General features: G+C 49.5%; 1 protein-coding gene across 5 annotated transcripts in view; it reads right to left on the bottom strand.

Annotated features, from left to right (window-relative positions):
* Positions 1-2,970, bottom strand: part of KSR1 (kinase suppressor of ras 1) — a 162,201-nt gene extending 159,231 nt beyond the window's left edge. For all 5 annotated transcript variants that reach the window (XM_043903131.1, XM_043903133.1, XM_043903132.1 and 2 more), the window contains exon 1: positions 2,574-2,970. In XM_043903131.1, coding sequence (XP_043759066.1) covers positions 2,574-2,807 — 234 coding nt within the window. In that variant the 5' untranslated portion in view covers positions 2,808-2,970. The remainder of the gene's footprint in view (positions 1-2,573) is intronic.
* Positions 2,971-21,071: the final 18,101 nt, after the last annotated feature.

Raw genomic sequence — 21,071 nt, 5'->3', positions numbered from 1 at the left:
TCACCCACCTCTAGGGAACAAGAGCCAGCTGTCCAAGGGCCTTCCTCCCAAGTGTGGCCCATGGCATGAATGCACTGGATCCTCACTAGGAAAATTCATGGGCAGAATCTCTTGGTAGAAAGCATAAGGACTTACAGACACATGTGAGGTTGCAGGTTTAAGCAGTCTTGGCCCATTTTACAGATGGGGAAGCCTGAGATTCAGAAGTCATGGGACTTACTACCCAAGGTCAGATAGACAGAACCTGGACCTGATTTCCAAGCCCCAGGCTTTCCACCTACCACACTGCCCTCAAAGGTCAGGATTCTTTGAGTAACAAACTTTCCCCCTATTTTATCAGTTTGGTAAATCTCGATTTCAGAACCATTCTTCCTCAGGGGTAGTCTTACACAGGGGTATATATAACAAATGTTTGATTCCACCCAACTGAGGCCCCTTCATAGACCACAGCATTGAGAACTGCAAGAGCCCACAGAAACCTCTCCGCTCCCCTGTTCAGGTAAGGAGGCAAGGCCTAGGGAGCTAGATCCTGGGGTCGAAAGTCCCACCCCCCAAAGAGCCCAGGTTTCGCCTTTTCAGGGAGGAGCTGGACCCGAATCCACAGCACAGCAGAGAAGACGGGGAGCTGGGTATTTGTTCTAATTCCCGCTACCAATCCCCTTTGGGCGTTGGGATAGGTTTTTGGCTGCCAGAGCTGATCATCCAATAAACGCTCAGGAGGCAGGTCGCCGAATAAACCAGTGCAGAGACCTAAATATAGGATGTTCTAGGGTGTCCTGATGCCATTCCTTGGTCAAAATGAGCAACTTTGGGAGGCAGGGTACCATGGAGCAAGGTGCCATTTCCAGAGAAATCACCTATCATTCTCCTGGGTCCCCTCTTCGAACTAACAGCATTTCAGAGCAACCGGGGCGGGGGGGGGGGGGAGGGGGGCGGGGTGCGGGGGTAAGGGGGGACAATCCAAGAGAAGCCAACAGAAGACAACCTCTTATCCCAACAACACAGCAGTCCAACCAGACACATGCTGCTGGACAAGGACCCCTCCTCCCAGAACAGAGCCACACAGGCCCCCTATTGTGTCGGTTTAAAAACTGAACTTTGCTGGGCAAACACACCCGGCTGTGTTCAAGAAACCAGTTTCTCTTCGCCACTTGGAAAACAGCAGCATGCATGCAGGAGGGACAGTTGGGGGGGGGGGGGGGCGGGGGTTTTGGTCGGTTTGTTTTTTAAGCCAAGCCCTGGTCAGCACTGCTATAGTAACTGAAACAAAAATAATAATAGCCAGCACTGATTAGATCCTTCCAATGTCCCTGGTTTTGTCGCTTTTAAGAAAATAAAACTGAAGGAAAGAAGTCTACCCCGAGCATTTTAGATCAAATAGGGCTTCAGGCTTCTGGTGCACACAGAGGATGGGGTCTGGTTATCACCACCACAAATCACCCACTGGCCCTAAGGTGGCTGGCAGCAGCAATCAGCAATAAGAGGGTGTGGAGGGTCTGGGATGAAGAGTTAAGGTTCTAATAAAACAAAACATCTCCAGATCTGCAGAAGGCCAGATGTGATCAAACAAGGTGGAAAGAGGCCCATTCTTCCAAACAGGGTAGCTATTAATACCAAGTGGTGCCTGGAATTTCACAGCTTTCCCAGCCTCTGGACAAAAGCAAGTTGGAAACGTACTAGTTTCCCTCTATTGTGTGTGACAGGAGAGGGAGAGACCGCCCCCGACCCCCTTCTAAGAACGCAATAACCCTTTTAATATTGGACTTCCCAGCTATCAGTTGAGAGAGTAGGGACCGCATGTCTTTTTTCTTCTTTACACTGGAGGCTGTCTTCACTAGAACCCCTTAAATAGTGTCATCTTCCCATTGAAGGCTTTGGTCCTCACCATAATCATTCCTAAACCAAAGTTCAATAGGGGGAAGGGCAGGGGTGCGGTGCCGGTAGGTTATTACATTTTGAGCAGTGAAACGCGGTGGCAGTGCGCAAGAGACGCACTCAAGACAAAAATGCAGTTTCAGCAAACACTTTGATAAGCGGCAGACAAGAACCTGGAGGAGAGGAAAGGAAGAGACAAGACAGCGTCTGGGGCTTGCGGGGAAGGCAGACAACGAAGGGCCTGCGCTCACACTTCACGGGGATCTCCTCTCGCCCCGTCACCCCAGCCCACAGCGGCTGGGCTCCGTCACCCAGAGAAAAGTCCACCATGTGACTCAGTGGGAGAATGAGTCCCGCGGCCCGGCGAGCTGGAAACGCGGTGGGGGCGGGGGGCGGAGGGCGGCGGAGGGGATGTCCGCGCGCAGCCCACCCCGCCCGCGGGCTCCTCCGCCCTCCCTCGCAGGTCGCACCACGCCCCTCCCCCCAAATCCCGCCCAAGGTGAGGGTCCTCGGGCCGCCGCGCCAGCGAGTGGAAGAGGGAGAGGAAGCCGCAAGAGATGACCGGGCTCAAGGATGCAACTGGGGAAGGAGTGAACTGGAGCCGCGAAGGAGGTGTTGGGGCGCTTCCCAAGGCGCAGACCCCTGCCTCCTCAAACCCGGCGCGGGCCCCCCGATTCTCCGGCGTCGTGGCCCCTTACCTCCAGGGTCCGGATCTCCTGCTGGGTGAGGTCGTTGGACACGGCGCACTTGGTGCGCAGCCCGCGCAGGCTGCCGATGGAGATGTCGATGAGCTTCTGGAGCTGCCCGCACTGCTGCAGCGCTCGGCTGGCCGCGGCCCCGGCGCCCCCATCCGCGCCCGCCGCGTCCCCCCCGCCGCCGCCGCCCTCCTTCTTCTCCCCCATCGCCGCCACGCGCAGCGCCGCTCTATCCATGCCTCGGCATCGGGGCCGCCGGGTGGCCGAGGCGGCGGAGCCCGGGGGCGCGGGCGCCTCGAAAGGGAATCCTCGAGCCGCGAGGGCTGGACGAAGAGCGCCCCTCGGCGCTGCGGGAGCTGGGACGCGAGGACCGCCCGGCCGCCGAGTCCGCCCGCCCAGCCGCGGCGGCAAAGCGAAAGCCGCGGCGACCCGACGGCTGAGGCTCCCGGAGCCTTTAAGCGGCAGCGGGGGCCGGGTCAGAGCAGCTGGGCATGCTGGGACTTGTAGTCCCCGCCGTGCACCTGCCGCCGCCCGCGCCCTCGGGGTCCCCGCGGGCGCCGGCGCCCGGCGGTCCCGGCCTTCCCTTCCGCCGTGGGCACAGGCCGCGCGGGAGCGCCCCGCCTCGGCGCCCCCGGAGGGTCTGCTGCGCGCCGGCTCCTCCCTTGGCGCCGGGATCCCGGGGAGCCTCGTCTCCCCGCCCACCCCCGGCTGCTCCCCATCCCTCCTCCTCGCTAGGGACTTCCCACGACCCCCCGGATGAGGCGAGGTGGAGCCGATGGCCCTTGGACGGGAGGAGGGCTCGCATCCTGCAATTCCTCGGCTTCAGCCGAACCCTGGAAGACAGGGACAGTGGAAGTTTCAGAATTTCTGTGTGGGTTTAGGGGCCGCCATCTAGTGGGAAGGGGCCTAAAGTACTGGTCCTGGCGGAGATCCGCAGAGCCTAGGACTCCCGATTGTCCAGCCAGAGGAAGGGCTCAGGCTTGGAAAGACGCAGGACATTCTAGATGCTATTTACCCACCAACATAAAGGTCCCATCCCTCCACCACCTCAACCCAGCAGGCCAGTCCAGACACTGGGGGTGACAGTTGATTTGTCGTGCCTTTGGAAGTGCTGGAGAGCCCTGAGCCAGTCTGAGTTCAAGTAGGGTCTACCCCTGCCTAGCCACTGGCTTGGTTGGCTCAGTGGACCTGAGTCTGGGCAAATTTCTGGAGGCAGTGAAGGAGAGGGAAGCCTGGCGTGCTGCAGTCCATGGGATCCGGAAGAGTCGAAAGCAGCTGAGCCACTGAACAACAAGCAACAACTGCCAAACTGTGACTTTAGGCAATTAGCTCACCTTTGAGTGTCTGAGTTTCCCCATCAGTTAAAATGCGGCGATAATAGAGCCTATTTGATAAGGTTCCTGGGACTTCTCAGATGGCTCAGTGGCAAAGAATTCACCTGCCAGTACCAGAAATACCTGTTTAATCCCTGGGTTGGGAAGATCCCCTGAAAGAGGGAATGGCAATCCACTTCAGTATTCTTGCCTGGAAAATCCCATGGACAGGGAGTCTGGCAGGCTACAGTCTAGGGGGTCACAGAGAGTCAGACACGACTGAGCACACATGCACAGTATGGTTCAGATGGTGGTGTTCAGTCCCTCCGTCATGTCTGGCTCTTTGCGACCCTGTGGACTGAAGTACGCCAGGATTCCCTGTCCCTCACCATCTCCCAGAGCCTGCTCAAACTCATGCCCATCAAGTCGGTGATGCCATCCCATCATCTTGTCCTCTGTCATCTCCTTCTCCTCCTCATATGAAGAATGAGTTAATGTGTACACAGAACCTGAATTGGTAATTGCCATGTGTGGGCACTAGATAAATGTTATCAATGGTTACTCTTCAACTTCAGGTCTTCTAACCATGGCCCCACACCTGAGCAGTGGGCACGGGCAAAATACTGCTCCTGGACTGGTCGTTGCCTGTTTATGCCTTTCTGTGCCTTCTAACTCAGTATTCAACACCCCCACCGTATTCCCCCACCCTCCCCTCCCACCTCCTATAAGTTCCTGTGGGCTCTATTATCTGCCTAAACTGAATAGACAAGACTCAGATCAAAGGTCCCACACATCCATACTTTCAACATCTGCCAACCAGAAGAAATCTCTCTCCTAAGCTCCTTGGCTGCAGAAGCTGCTGGTTAAATATCTTGGTATCCTCTTCACAGAACCAAATCCAGAGCATGGCACACAGCAGGGGATCCATAAAGCTGTGCAATCCACTTCAAGAGTTTTTCACACAGGTCCTAGCCCTTGAAAGAGACACTGTGTTTGTGTCTGTGTTTGTGTCTCAAAGAGTTTGTGTTCTCAAACTTGAGAATGGATCAGAATCTCCTAGAGGGCTTGTTAATCCACAGAATGATGAAACCCACTCACTGAGATTCTCATTCAGTAGATCGAGGATGAAGTGGAGGATTTGCATTCTAACTTGTTCTTGTGTGATGCTGATGCCGCTGGTCTAGGAGCTGAACTTTGAGCATCTTTTTCACAGAGGAAGGTCATGGACCAGGAGAACTATCTCCAGGGAGGATCCATACCCAGGCAACAGTGGTTGATTCAGAACCTCTGTTTGTTCAGCAGCCAGAGCTGCCAGGGTTGAGTGACTGGCTCTCTCTAATTCAATTCACAAAAGATTTCCTGATAAATGCCTACTATGCAATTACATCAAGCTTGTAATTGGGCCTGGGTCAACACATTTTTCCACAGGGCCACTTTATGTGGAAGCCATGTCCTGTGAAGGGCCATTGCCAGCCTGTGGCGTCCACGCCTATGAGGGCAATGGTGGTAGGGCTGGAGACCGGACAAGCCCCAGATCCCTGGTTACTCTCCCGCCAGGCCATGCAGCGGTCCCTCTTCTGTGGACACAGTCTTCCTTCTGGTTTGTAGAGAACACTCAGTAAGCCATCTGTTCCTTCCCAGTTCATCTCAGGCACACTCCAGCCTTCTCAACTGGGTTTACAGATCTGCCTCTTAGTGATACAGAAAGTAAAGATTTAAAAATAATCCCTTCATTCATCCTTTTAACATTCCATAAGTATTCAGTAAACGAGTCAATCCTAAAGGAAATCAACCCTGAATATTCACTGGAAGGACTGATGCTGAAGCTGAAGCTCCAATACTTTGGCCACCTGATGCAAAGAGCCAACTCATTGAAAAAGACTCTGATGCTAGGAAAGGTTGAAGGCAAAAGAAGGATGCAGCAGAGGATGAGATGGTTAGATAGCATCATTGATACAACAGACATGAATCTGAGTAAACTGTGGGAGATAGTGAAAGACAGGTGAATCTAGCATGCTGAAGTCCATGGGGTTGCAAAGAGTCGGATATGACTTAATGGCTAAACAGCAAGTGTCTACTTATGTGGCAGGCCCTGTTTTGGACTCTGGGAAACAGTAGGGAACAAAGCAAAGATCTTTACCCTCTGGGAATTTATATTAAGGTGAGAGAAGACAGAAAATAAATAAGGAGAATGCACAGTGTGTTAGGTGGTAACAGGTGCCTTGCACAGCATAAAGCCTGGAAGGGGACAAGGAGTGTCTTGTTTCAGAGCTGTTTTAGGAATTGGAGCTCTCAGTGTGGTCTCTGAATCGCTGCATGACCTTAGGCAAGTCTCTTAACTTAGAGCCCTGCTCCTGACTTGCAAGTTGGAGATTCTGTGTTGTGAGGATGAACTGGGATCATTATGTAAATTATGGTCACAAAGGAAGGGTTCCACGTATTTATGTTTATCCAATAAGTAAATTCACAATAAATTCCTTCTTCACTTTCCAGAGTGTGTCTCCTCTGGTGAGATGAATTCATCTGTCAGATGTTTGTTTTAATCTTTTAACATTTTTTTCAAATTTTTATTTATTTATTTGGCCTCATGGGGTCTTAGTTGCAGCTGCAGGATCTTCAGTGGGGCATTCGAACTCTTAATCATGGCATGTGGGATTTAGTTCCCTGACCTGGGATCAAACCCAGGACTCCTGCACTGGGAGCATAGAGTCGTAGCCACTGGACCACAAGGGAAGACCCCATCTATCAGGTGTTGATTCTTAGGTTTGGCTTCGGCTCTTGAAACTTTTTTTTTTTTTTTTCCTGGGGCTCCGCAGGCCACCCGGCTGCCCGCAGCCTCTCCACCGGCCCGCGCGCCCACTCTTGAAACTTTTTATGTGACTCCCTCAATATAAAAACTTCGCCTCATCTCTCCTCCTACCCCTCTGCCACAGGACACTCTGTTGGCAGCACTCAAGTTTCCCCAGCTTGGACTCCCCTATCTGCATCTCAACACCCCAGCAGCCATGCAAGCACGTTCATGAATAGACCAACAAACAAGAAAAACCAAGTCTTTATTCAAGTGGAACAAATGTGAGAATGAAGACCGGTAATTAACAAGTCAACAAGTATATTGCCAAAATAAATTCGCAGAATGATAAGTGCTATGAAGGGGGGAGAAAGCAAACAGTGATAGCAAGTTCCCAGGGGATGAAGTGCTTCATTAGATGAAGTGGTCAAAGTAGTACTATCTGAAGGATCATTGAACTGAGATCTAAATAAAGAAAAGGAACCAGCCAGCTGGAGCTCTGGGAAAGGGGCATTCTAGGCAATGGGAACACCACGTGCAAAGGCCCTGAGGCAGGAACACGCTGGCACAGTCCAGGAACAGATGAAGGCCAGTGTGGCTACAGCGTGGTGTGGGAGCAAAACGGGTTAGAGATGACGTGGGAATGCTGGAGAGAGGTCAGATAAAGTAGGACATGGGCAGGAAGTTTGGATTTTTCTCTAAGTCTTTGTTAGTCCTAGCGTGGTCCAAGAGTACTGCATCACCTGGGAGCTTGTTAGCAATGCAGTCTCCCCACCCCAGATCAACTGAATTACAACCTGGATTTTAGCAAGAGCCCCACATGACTTGAGTGGATTTTAAAGTTCTGGAAGAATAGCTCTCTAAGTACATGGAAGGAAAACCACATTCCTTGAGAGGTGTTTTAAGAGCTTCCTCTGGGGGTGGAACTTCCCTGGTGGTCCAGTAGCTAAGACTCCGTACTCCCAGTTCAGAGGGTCTGGGTTCGATCCTTGGTCAGGGAACTGCAGCAACTAAAGATCCCACACACCAAAACTAAGACCCGGTGCAGCCTAATAAATATTTTTCTAAAGAAGACTCCTCTGGGGAGTTCCCTGGTGGCCTAGTGGTTAGGATTCTGGGCTTTCACTGCTGTGGCCTGCATCCAATCCTTGGTCCGGGAACTGAGATCCCAGAAGCCTAAGGCAGGGCCAAATAAAATTAAAATTTCTGTGGCCACCACACGGAGAGTGGATGGTCAAGAGGCAGGCACAGAAGCAGAGATGCTGAGTTTGAGACTGCTGCAACAGTCCAGATGAGGTGTGGGAGCAGGAGTAGGGAGGGAGAGGAGAAGATAGAACACATAGAGGGGATGGAGGACACATTTTGGGGACAGAGTCAACAGGACAAGCTGATGAGTTCAGTGTTGAAGGAGGAAAGAAATGATTCCTTCCATCTTTGCTCCTCCAAAGACACTTGGGGCAACATGGGAGGAGCCGTAGAGCCCTACCCTGGAGTCAGGTGTGGCCTTACCCTCATTTCCACGCCCACCAGCCTCCGATTCCCACCTCCACCCCCAACTCAGGACTCCGTAGTATTGTCTTAGAACCTAGGACAGTGCAGGGAGAACTTTGGCTTCCTGGATTTCACCTGCAGTTACGTTGTCCAGGAAATTCATGGAGTTGCCCTGGAGAGGTGAACTCTGTAATTACACATTCTCATGCTCGTTCAACCATGTATTCATTCATTCATTCAGCAAATGTTTACTGAGCCCCCAGTATGTGTTCATTGCTCTGCCAGACTCTGGGAATAGAGCAATAAACAGTATATCCCTTTATCACTTATAAAAGGACTTTGATTTGAGCTCAAAGTCACCTGTGTTGCCTTCCTGAGGCCCATCCCTTGGGCCTCTGATGACCTCAGAGGGAAGTATGAATTCCTGAAAGAAGGCCTATGTGGTCCCTTCATTTCCAGGCCCAATATCTCTCTTCAAGCCCATCTACTACCCGAGACTTTTTTTGAGTCAGTGTCTCAATATAAGGATATAATGAAAGTAAAATTATCTTTCCAGAAAAGAGTCACACACGTCTACTCACAAGAAGCCCCATCCCAATATGTATTGTGATACAACTTCAGGAGGTTTGTAGGTTCCTTAAGCATATCCCTGAACCCTGGGACTGTACGCAGGGCCAGGAACCCGGCCTAACTGCTGCTCCTCACTGCCTTTACGCAAGTCTCGGGCCATATAGTGTCTGGTCACCACGCCTTTGCTCAAGCTGGCATTTCTGCCCACAGCCCTTTCTCTCCAACACCCCACATGCATTTCTTTTTTTCACTGTATTCATGTAGGATCCTCCCTTGTGGCATGCAGGCTTAGTTGCTCTATGGCATGTAGAATGTTAGTTCCCCAATGAGGGATTGAACCTGTGTGCCCTGCATTGCTAGGTGGATTTGTAACCATTGGACCACCAGAGAAGCCCCATCCCAAAATGCATGTCTATTCATCCTGTAGCTCTAGTTCACATGCCCCTCCACCCCCTTTCCCGCAATAGAAGCAATCACTAACTTCCATATTCCATAGAACTTTGCATAGATCACATATCTTTGGTTCCCTCCCTGCCTGTTTCCTTGACTAGATAATGAGTCTTCTTGGATTCAAATAGACTCTGTATGACCTTGGGCAAGTTTTCCACCTCTCTGAGCTTTTATTTCCTCCTCTGCAAAAATGAGGATAAATAGTCTCTCCCTCCAGGATAGCTGAGAGCGGTAGAGGAAATAAAGCTGATGGACCTGGCACACAGCGGTGCTTAATGTGTGTTTGAACGAACAAAGGATGGATTGCATTTTACAGGTGAAGAAACCAGGGCCTCTGTTCACAGACACTGAGCCCTGTGGCCTTGAGTGTTCATTCTCGGAGACGTCACCACCACCACCGCCATATGGTCAGAACCAGCTCTGGGTCAGGTCACAAGAAAGAGTCACGTTGACAAGTGGCCTTCTCAGCCTGAAACAGAAGACACACAAGTTGTCACAGGCTTTTCAGGCCAAATGGCAGGAGAGGACTATTCTGGGAGATGCAAGGAGAAACTAGTCCAAGGAAGGCCAGGAGGTGATGAGGGTACCCTCCTTGCTCCCAGTGACCTTGTCCAAACCATTTATCCTCTTCTGCTTCCAAGTCCTTGCTTGTCTTTCTGAAGCCATTGGAACCCATGTGCTCCCAACTTTGTGGCTTCTTGTACCAAAATCTCCCCATCACGTCAAGTCTTCTGTTGTGACTTTCCTCTCCATTTCTGTTGTTGTTTAGTCACGAAGTAGTATCTGACTCTCTGCGACTTCATGGACTATATAGCCCGCCAGATTCCTCTGTCCGTGGGATTTCCCAGGCAACTATATTGGAATAGATTGTCATTCCCTTCTTCAGGGGATCTTTCTGACCCAGAGATTGAACCCATGTCTCCTGCCTTGGCTGGTGGATTCTTTTCTACTTAGCCACTTAGGGAGCCCTCTCCACCTCTGTGCTACATCAAAACCCCATCCATTTCCACTAACACCCGCTCATGGCCTTCCTTCCCTTCTTACCCCATGCAGATTCCATGCCCCATCATGACTATCACTCCCCAGTGAATCCCTTCCATAAACCACCCTTCTCTCCCCACCATCTGCACCTAGCCGGGCCCCAGCCCTTGTGGAACCCCACCCTCCACCTTCTCCAGGCCTGTGCCCAAGCAGCTGGGTGCTGGGGAAAAGCATGCAGCCTTACTGATGGCTGCTCTTTAAATTCATGACCACAAACCTCAAATTGGCACTCTTCGTGCCTGGCAAGCCTACTAACCTTTCCTAGAAAGTTCATTTTCCTGTTCTCAGAGATGGCTGTTCCATACTTTTCTCTGTCTCCCCAAACTCCCCTGCATCCCTCAGCAGATGTCCTTGGTGCATCCTTCCTTGAGAAACTAAAAGTTATCAGACCAAATCTACCAGTCCTCCCGCTCTGTGCCTCTGCTCCCTGCCTCTCCCCCTGCAACCAGCCCAAGGCACCACCTACTGTTTGGACTCTGGATCCATCCCTTCCAGCAGGTCTGGGGCCTCCACTCCAGGAAGTATCCTACTTCTCTCAGCATCAGCACCTTCTCCCTTTCTGCCTTATCATTCTCTTTTGCACACACACACATGTTCTAATAACTTCCTGCAGGAAAGAGAGAGAGGGAAGGAAGGAGGGAGGAAAGGAAGAGAGGGAGGGAGGAAGGAAGAAAAAGAGGAAGGAAGGAGGGAGGGAGGGAAAGCACACCACTGCATCAGTTAAGGTTCTAGCAGGGAAATAGAATTCGCGCAGAGGATTCAACTGACATCAAAGAAAGGGCTACTTACAAAGTTAAAGGAAGAAACAAGGATATCGGGTGCCCAGAGACAAGCCAAGCTCAGTGGGGATGATATCTCCTAGCTCAGAAAGAGCCAGGAGAAGAAATAGTGTTCTGAGAGTCAAGGAGAAGGGGCAGCCCAGAAGGACCTGCAGGCCTAGAGGACACAGCTCCTGTCCCAAGACCTGATGCAGAAGCAGCAAGAGAGGAGAGTGGGGCAGAACACGGACCTCCCTTATCTCCAGCCTTCATTCGACCCTCCTGCCTTTGCCTTCCGTGGGCTGAAGCTGTCTGGTGCAAACTAACAGAAGAGTTCAGGTGATACAGTGCAGAAGGGTCACCCTCCCAGCCCCCAGAGCGGAACATGAGCAGAAAAGGGGTCTTGGAAGGGAGACTGGCCAGCACACCCTCCCTTGACCCCACACTCCCTTTCTGCTTCTGCCCTGTTTCTCTGACAACACTCACAGCAAAACTTCTTGGAGGAGTTATCTTCACCTCTCATGCTTTCTCCAAACCACTAGTCCAGCTCTTGTCTGCACTGTACAACCTGACAACCTTTCAACGGGAATTCCTCTTCTCAAGGTCCCCAGTGGCCTCCGCTTTCCCAAGCCTGAGACACAGCCTCTCAAGCACACTTTCCACACACTCCTTTGTTGAAACAATTCTCTTGGCTTCCTGCCCTTGGGCTACTCTTTCTTGGTCTTGCTTGGAGGCCACCCTTACCTTCTGCATTAGCTCCACCCAGAGCCCAGTCCCAGGGACCATCACCTTTGTGTCTGCTCTGTGGTTGACCAGATGCATGGGGCCTTCTTTGTCCTTCAGTTCTCAGTTCAGGTGCTGCCTCCCCAGAGAGGCTGTCTCTGACCAAACTCAGCAAAGCTACCACTCCCTGCCCCGTCACTGTGTCATGCTGCCCTATTTGCTTCTTTCATCAACTTTATCACTGTTTGTCCACCTGGTTGGTTTAGGGATTTGTTTCCTTGTTTATACAGGCGCTAGTTATCCAGAAGCCTTGCCCGTTGCTATATCCCTAGGACTTCATGCATGGTTGACAGTAGTGAAATAGGAAGGAAGGAGGCAGACCACAACCTTTAAAAGAATGACATAGGACATGACAAACATTGCTTAGAACTTAAGAAATCAACCCTGAATATTCATTGGAAGGACTGATGCTAAAACTCCAGTACTTTGGCCACCTGATGTGAAGAGCCAACTCATTAGAAAAGATCGTGATGCTGGGGAAGATTGAGGGAAGGAGGAGAAGGGGGTGACAGAGAATGAAGTGTTTGGACAGCATCATCCACTCAATGGGTCTGAGTTTGAACAAACTCAGCACAAGATGGAGAAGGACAGGGAAACCTGACCAGATGTAGTCCATGGGATTGCAAAGAGTCAGATACAACTGAGCAATCGAACAACAACAAATCCAAGATGGTGGATGATTGGACCTTGAGCCTCATTATACGCTCATGGTAATATATTAGCATCTAAATGCCATACCCACCAGTGCCATGACAGTTTTGAGGCCAACCATAAAAGGCCAAAAAGTGGCCCAATTCCTGGAAATTTCTGCCACTTCTCAGAAATAGTTGGAATAGTCCTCCCGCTCATTAGCCTGTGAAAGTCCCAACCCATAAAAACTAACCACCTTGTATTTTGGGGCCACCTGAGATGGCCCACACTCTGTGGAGTGTGTTTCTCTCTAAATAAATCCACTTCTCACCTATCACTTTGTCTCCCACTGTATTCTTTCTGCGATGAGACATCAATAACCTGAGTTTCATTAAATGCCAAAACCAGATGTGTGATCTCAGTTAAAAGACTGTGGGGTTCGAGTTTCAATCTGAGTTGCATGGTTTCCACAGGCACTAAATGAATAGATGTTGAATGAATGGGCAGGAACCTGTTTTGCTATTATAAAATTAAATTTCTTGATAGGGACTTAAATATTCTCCTGGGTCTTTTATTAAATTTTTTTTTTCTCCTGGGTCTTTTAAAAGAAACGTCCTTTCCTCTTAACTTTATACTCACATGCATTCCCAAGTGGCACTAGTCATAAAGAACCCACCTGCCAATGCAGTATACACAAGAGACTCGGGTTCAATTCCTGGGTCAGGAAGATCCCCTGGAGAAGGGAATGGCTGCCCACTCCAGTATTCTTCCCTGGGGAATCCCATGGACAGAGGAGCCTGGCGGACTACAGTCCCCAGGGTCACAAAGAGTGGGACACGACTGAAGTGACTTAGCATGCACGCAAGCATGCCTCTCTACCTCCTCTAACATCACGTCTCCATGTGAAAGTAACCTGAGCAGAGAATCTGGCCATATGGATTTGTAAGTAAATGAGGTCCCGTGTTAATATCAGATAATCCTGTAAAGTGAAGACTCAGGATGAGATCATCTCTCTGCCCTCTTTGGTTCCAGCCTAGGAGGCAGCACAGGGAGTAGTCAAGGGCCATTGCTGTGGAATAAGGCAGATCGTGTTTAAATTCCATTTCTAATCCTCATTCCCAATGTGACCTCGACCAAGCCACTTTATCTCTCTGAGTCTCAATGTTCTCCTGCATAAATTGCCCGGATAAGGCTGTCAAGAGGGATTAAGGGGACAAGACACAGAAAGCCCTCAACCTGTGAGCCTGGCATAGGACACTAATTAGCATCAATCATTTCCAGAATTATGATGGGATTCTTTTAATTCCAGAAGCTTCTCCATGATCACGGTTGCAAAAGGGAGTGATGAACACAGTTAGGGAGTTGAGTTAAAGTTGAGCTGTTTCTGGACGGTTGTTTGGAAGGGAGTGGGAAATGACTAGAAATGTAAATTACTGCACTATCCTGTCCAGGGTCAAAGCACTGAAAAGATGGCAGTGCCCATTCCCACAACCATGAGTCAAAATCAAAACAAAAATCAAGAACGTACCTGGTGGTCCAATGCTTAAGAATCCACTTGCCAATGCAGGGAACACTGGTTCGATCCCTGGTCCGGGAGGATTCCCCTTGCCAAGGAGCAACTAACCTGTGTGCCACAACCACTGAAACCCATGCACTCTAGAGCCTGTGAGCTGCAGCTCCTGACGTCTGAAGCCTAGAGACCTTGTGCCACAAAGAGAGAAGCCAGAGCAGTGAGAAGCCTGCACGTGGCGACAAAGAGGAGCCCCTTGCTCACCACCGCTAGAGAAAGCCCATGCACAGCGGCTAAGACCCAGCGCAGCCAAAAATAAAATTAATAATTAAATTTTAAAAATTAAAAATATAGAAACCATAAATCACTAAATCTGAATGTATGCTAAGATGAAAACAGCTTCTTTTGAGATTCTCTGATTGCATAATTCTAGATACTTTCACTGAAGAGAAGCTTTTTATTTATCTAGTGCCCCTCTGTGTTCTATACCTCCAGGTCGCCCAGAACCCATTGCATGCCGGGTTCAAAAATTCCTCGGATCTGAGTGCCAAGAGATATTTTCCCCACCTGTAATATAATTAATGATAATACATTGCATTTCTATTGTCCCATCATTCTGAACTCTTCAGAATTCTTTGATGTATACTAATTTGCTTAAACTCCACATCTCCGGAATGTGGTTAGTAGCTCCATGGGTTTAAATCCAGAGACATTATGTGGTTGTCAAAGGTCACCCCTTCATTCCCAGAATAATCAAAAAGTAGCTTCAGTCTCTGAACCTATCAAATCACAAGCTAAATGACCTTCAAATTACCCTTTGCCCAGAAACCAACCACTCACCTTTAGTCATGCCATCCAACTTACCACTCTGGGCTCAGGTGCTGCCTCCTCCTGGAAGCCCTCCCTCTCCTCCTGACTGGTCCAGTTCACTTCTTCCAAGCTCTTAAAATCCTGAAATCCTCATAACTTGCGCCCAGCATCATAAGACATCCCTGAAACACTTCATTTCTTCATCTCCCTCCTCCACTGGACTAGGTACCTTCTTTACTCACAGCCCAGTGCTCCCAAAGGTGTGGGGGTCATTTTTAATTAAATGAGCCTATTTAATTAATAAATGGATCTTTCTCAAGATGGATTTAATATCCTGGGAGGACTTTACAGGAAATAGAGGCAACTCTGACCTAGTCCCAGGCAGATGGCAAAGACTTTAAAATGTTCTCTTGTGCCACCTCCACCCCATAAACACAACCCTCACCCTGATAACTGTGGGCCTCCGAATGCCACCATTTGAGAAGAATTTATTGTCTATTTTTTTAACTGATCTTATTCCCCTGTTAAGTCACTCAGTCGTGTCTGACTCTTTGCAACCCCATGGACTGTACACCACCAGGCTCCTCTATCCATGGAATTCTCTAAGCAAGAATACTGGAGTGAGTTGCCATTTCCTTCTCCAGGGGAACCTCCCAATCCAAGGATTGAACCCAGGTCTTCTTCATTACAGGTGAATTCTTTACCATCTGAGCCACCAGGGAAGGCCCTAGTTGGGACTAAAGTGAGGCCCATGCATGGTTAAGTGCCTAAGAGGGGAAGGGCTACTGAAAGATACTAGTTCCTACACTTATGACAGACCTACAACTAGTAAGCATTTTATGAAGGCTGAAATACAGCAAACTGGCCTCTCTATCCTTTGTCCCCAGGCCTCTGAGAGGGCTTCAGGGCTCAGAAGCATAAAATGAGGTCACATTTCTCTTGAATAGCACAATTACAAGGATTTGAGATACTCACCCTCCTTAATCACAGGCTTCAGCGAGGCCCTGTCCCTGAGGGTGGCCAGGCCTCTCTGGGGGCCAAGCCTGTTGCACAAGCCTGCGAGCGCAGGGATGGGCCTCAGCCAGTCTCCAGTGCTGGGTGCCTGGCCGAGGAGGCCTCCAACCATCCCCAGGATGCTCTCATTACACAGCTAAGACCAGAAGGCAGGTTTAGCCTTTCTTTAGATGGGCCAGAGAAAACCTGCTTATCTTTAGCTAACATGTCCTTACATTGTCTTGAGCACTTTCACTGCATCCCCCGGGAGCCTCACCCACACTGGGAGGGAAGGGCAATTAACCACTAATGCCTAGTTACACAAGGAAACCAAAACTGAGGACAGTGACTACAACTCCCTGGCTGCTCCTTCTGGGTCTCTTTACTGGGCTTCCCTCAGGGTCCAGTCACCATCTGCAGAGGCCTGGGCCAGGCCTTGGTCCTCTGTTCCTCTCTGGGATCACCTAGCCGTCTCACCCAGGAGCTGACCTTGCCCCAACCTCCAGGTTCCTCTCTGAGTATCCCTGTGGATTCTTTTTTTTCCTTTCTTCCTCTCTTCCTTTCTTCCTTTTCTGCCACACTGCTGCAGTATTTGGGCTTTTAGTTCCCCGACCAATGATCGAACCAGCAGCCCCAGCAATTGGAAGCAGAGTCCTAACTATGGGCCACCAAGGAAGTCCCTCCCTGTGATTTCTAACAAATTCAAACTCACTGTGTATAAAAAGATCTCCCCATCTCCCGACCTTCAGCTTGCTGTTCCCACAGTCTTCCCCATCTCAGACGATGGCAACATCATTCTGCTACTTGCTGGGCCAAAAACGTTGGAATCGTTCTTTTTTTTTTTTTGCTCTCTTCACTTCACAACATATGGTATCTTAGTTCCCCAACCAGGGATTGAACCTGGGCCCCCACAGTGAAAGTGCTGAGTCCTAACCACTGGACTTTAGGGATGCCCCCAAAACATTGAAATAATTGATTCTTCTGTTTCTTCCCCCCAGATCCAATGCAATCCTGCCAACTACACTTAAAAGACATGGGTATATATGTGTGTGTGTGTGTGTGTGTGTGTGTGTGTGTATCCCCTGCTAGATGGTCAGTTCTGTGAAGTTGAGTCTGTGATCATTTTGTTCACCACCAGACCCCCAGCATGTAACCCACAGCCTGGCACGGGACACATACTAATGGAATACTAGTTGAAAGAGAAAGAAAGGAAGGAAGGAAGGAGGGAGGAAGGAAGAGAAAGTTCCAACCCTGAGCATTCTTAGTAATAGGGAGATGATTGAACATGTACCTTAACTAATTGAATCAGGCACATAAATAGAGGCCCATATGCCAAGATTCTGTTTGTTCTGTGGCAGCGTAAAACCAGCACATTTTTCAAGGTGGAAGCACAAACACAAAACCACAGAGTCCTAACCATGGCAAGACCTTCTGCTCCATAATCAGAGTGAGACCCTCTGTGAATTCGATCCAGGCGGGAGGAGCGGGCGGGCCCCCAAGTACAAATGGACCTGGTCTGAGTTCAGGAGTTGGGATCCAGCGGTCAAGCTGGAGGTCAGGAACCAACAGCAGGGAGATTAAAGGTAGATTGATCACCTCGGCTACAAGTTAGTAGTTAACTTGTTTAAACTCCACAGTAAGTCTGTGAAGGGAGGAAATGTTATCCCCATTTTAGAGATGAGAAAATTGAGGAATTTGCTTAGTGTCACACAGGTTCAAACCCACAGTTCTGGGTATGGTTTTTTTTTTGTTTGTTTGTTTGTCTTTGTTTCCTTTTATTTTGGCTGATGCTACACAGCTACAGGATCTCAGTTCTCTGACCAGAGATTGAACCCAGGCCCTGACAGTGAAAGCGTTGAGTTCTAACCACTGAAACACCAGAGAATTCTCACAACTACAGTTTGTACCCAGATCCACCTGACCCCAACAACCTCACTCCTGTAGCTTCTCTGAACAAGAGGCGTAGGCACCACCTGCAGCTGGGGGAACAGACCTGAGGCTTTGGAAGTCAGAGCATCCTTGGGCATCATCTGCCAAGTTTGTCTGTCCAAAAGCCTTCCTCTGGCAACACCACTCTTTCCTCTTTCCAGGGGGAAATTCATTCTGGGAGGTTCTGGGAAGCTGACCCTGCCCCTCTCTCACCCCAATTCCCAAAGGAAGACGCTTACTCCGTTAGAATACCCATCCCCACCTGCATAACTAATGCTGTCAAATCCGGCCTGTGATCTGGCAGGACCAATCAGAGGCCTTCCCTGGAGTTTTGTGCTGAATCTGCTGGGGAAGGTGGTCTTCCCCACAGAGGTTCTAAGTGTATAGGAAACAGAGGTGAGGCTGCCACGGGGCATCTTTCTTGCTATGTGAACTGGGGACTCAAAGGGAGCAGCAGATAAGACAGTGGGTGCCCTAAAGCCTTGTTTGAGCCTCACCTGCCCTGCCCTTGGGCTACCCAGATACACAAATTAATCAATTCTCCTTTTGACTTAAGCAGGAGAAAAGTAGGCACACGGGAAGAGAGAAGATGAGAGTGTAGACCAGGAACTCAGCAAAGCCTGGACCGATACAAGCAGGATGGAAGGGGGTGGGGGGCGGAGGAAGGGAGGGGAAACAGAGTCTCAACTCGATTTGCTGCCATCCCGACACCCACCCAGCAGCCTGCCGTGTGACTTTGTACCCGGGGTGTGCTTCTCTGATCTCAGGCCTGCCATCTGTGGAGGGATGTACTCATTTGCTAAACCACAGCAGAGACTGCCTGTTCCTGGGAAACTGCAGAGAAATGGGACATTTTCCAGTGAAATAAATAAAAAGAGATTGTTCCCGGTCTGGAGAGGGAGGAGGGACCACACATTTTCCGAGTCCCTCGTGAGCTCAGATACAGCCACTAGGTGCCTTATCTGCTTAACAGTAAGCTACCAAACCGAAGGTGGGGATATCGTGCCTGATACTCAGCGGGTATCACTCGCTCCAAAGGGAAATATTTTTGGAATGAATGTAACACTTATCCCAGTTGATCCTCATAAGAGTCCAAGGAGAAGAGCATTAGGGACAAAGAAACTGGGAAATTCTCTGGTGGTTAGGACTCTGGGCTTCCGCTTTAGGGGCCTGGTTTCAATCTCTGGTTGGGGAACTAAGGCAGAGGAAACCTACCTTCCATCAGGGTCGAAAACTCCCTCAAAGTCACAGAGTGGCTGTGACCAAAGCAGAATTCAGTGCTTACTTTTCAGGCCTGAGAACTTGCCTTCTTGCCATTACCCTAGACCAAGAGAAAATATCACCTCTATAGAACATACCATGTGGGGCCTCCAGGAACTAGAACAGAGCAGTTGGAAAGAGCAGTTGAATTATATGACTTCCATAAATTGGATTGAAAGCATTAGATGATGAAGGCTGTGTAGCTGGTGAAATGGAGGAGAAAGCCACACGGGGTGGGGGGTGGGGGCACAGTGGCACCCAATCAGGGCCAAGGAGAACTCTGGGAGGAGGTGGAGAGGAGCCAGTGTTGAAACACAAAGTGATAACCGAAAGAAGCTTGGAATGAAGGCTTTATCTGAAACTACTGGCCTTGAGGATGGGATTCTTCTTGCTTGGGAAAGGAGAGAAAAGCCAAAAGATGGCTATGGTCAGGAGTGCCCGAGACTGCCAGAGTAGGGCCTCTGCCTGGGGGATGGGAAACAAAGCAAGAGGGACTCAGGGTAGGCTAGAGGGAGCCTCCTGCAGGACAAGAGGGAGGGAGCCCTGGGCTGGGTGGATGAGAAAGCTTAGAGATGGGAGGGGCTCCTGGTTCAATGTAAGAGCTGGGGTCAGCCAACCTGGGTTGGAATCACAGCTCAGCCTGTCACTAACTGTGTGACCCCGTGTTACATCCTTCTGAGCCTCCATTGGCATCTAAGAATCAGTTGTTGTGGTTGTTTAGTTGCAAAGTCGTGTCTGACTCTTTGTGACCCCATGGACTGCAGCCCGCCAAGCTCCTCTGTCCTTCATTGTCTGCTGGAGTTTGCTCAGATTCATGGCCTTTGATGCTGTCTAACCATCTCATCACCTATCACCCTTTTTTCCTTTTGCCTTCAGTATCTTTCCCAGCATCAGGGTCTTTTCCACTGAGTCGGCTCTTCACATTGGGTGGCCAAAGTACTGGAGCTTCAGCTTCAGCAACAGTCCTTCCAATGAATATTCAGGATTGATTTCCTTTAAGATTGACTGATTTGATCACCTTGCAATCAAGGGACTCATGAGCCTTCTCCAACACCACAATTCAAAAGCATTAATTCTTCAGCGCTCAGCTTTCTTTATGGTCCAACTCTCATATCCGTACATGACTACCAGAAAAACCATAGCTTTGATTATACAGACCTTTGTCAGCAAAGTGATGTATCTGTTTTTTTAACACACTGTCTAAACTTGTCATAGCTTTCTTTCCAAGGAGCAAGCATCTTTTAATTTCATGACTACAGTCACCATCCGCAGTGATTTTGGAGCCCAAGAAAACAAAATCTGTCACTGCTTCCACTTTTCCCCCTTCTATTTGCCATGAATCAGTACAATCTTTTATTTTTTAAAAGAATTCTTTTGATGTGGACCATTTTATTAATTTGTTACAATATTACTTCTATTTTATGTTTTTGCTTTTTGGTGAGTGACTTGTGGGATCTTAGTTTCCTGACCAGGGATAGAACCCACACCCCCCTGCAATGAAAAGTGAAGTCTTGTCCACTGGATCACCAGAGAAGTCCCTCAGTACAACCCTTTACCAAGCCTTGCACAGAACTAGGTGTATCAGGAAAACAACAAATAAATCTTACACCTTGGAGTTTGGGGTTGGGGTGGAGGGAGGGGCGGTCTTGCCTACTCCTCTGCCTTTCCCCCCAAGGGGGCTGGGCTCAAGGATGACTTTCCAAGAGCAAAGGTCCCTAGAGGGAAAAGGAGGGGAGGGAGGCCCAAAGTCCAGTGCCTTACCCTTGAGCCTTGTCTAAAACCCTTATCTGAGACTTCTGAAACTTTTTCTTGGGAGAAAGAAATATAAACTTCAGAACTTCCTTATTTTCTGTGCTGGGGGAAACAAATGTCTTAAATTAACCTTTGGGGCTCAAGCCCTTCTTTGGAAAGAAACACTTCCATGGACCTCGGCTGACCAGGGGTTAGATCACATGTTGTTCTGGAGTGAGTGTGCACAGATGAGGACTTCCCTAAATGTTTGTTGTTTCGGCTGCCCAACCCATGGTCTTTTTGTTAGAGCAACCCAAATGGGCTAAGACATGGCATTGTGGGAAGAACTTGTTGACTCTTCAGTATCATCTCAAGAGGGTTGGTTGAGTCAGTGAAAACCAAAGGAACGTCCAAAAAATTTTTTAATGTTTTATTTATGTATGT

Source organism: Cervus elaphus, chromosome 5 (assembly GCF_910594005.1).
Source record: "Cervus elaphus chromosome 5, mCerEla1.1, whole genome shotgun sequence".
Classification (NCBI taxonomy): Eukaryota; Metazoa; Chordata; class Mammalia; order Artiodactyla; family Cervidae; genus Cervus; species Cervus elaphus.
Note: the sequence above shows the minus strand (reverse complement) of the source record. Positions and strands in the feature narration are given on the sequence as shown.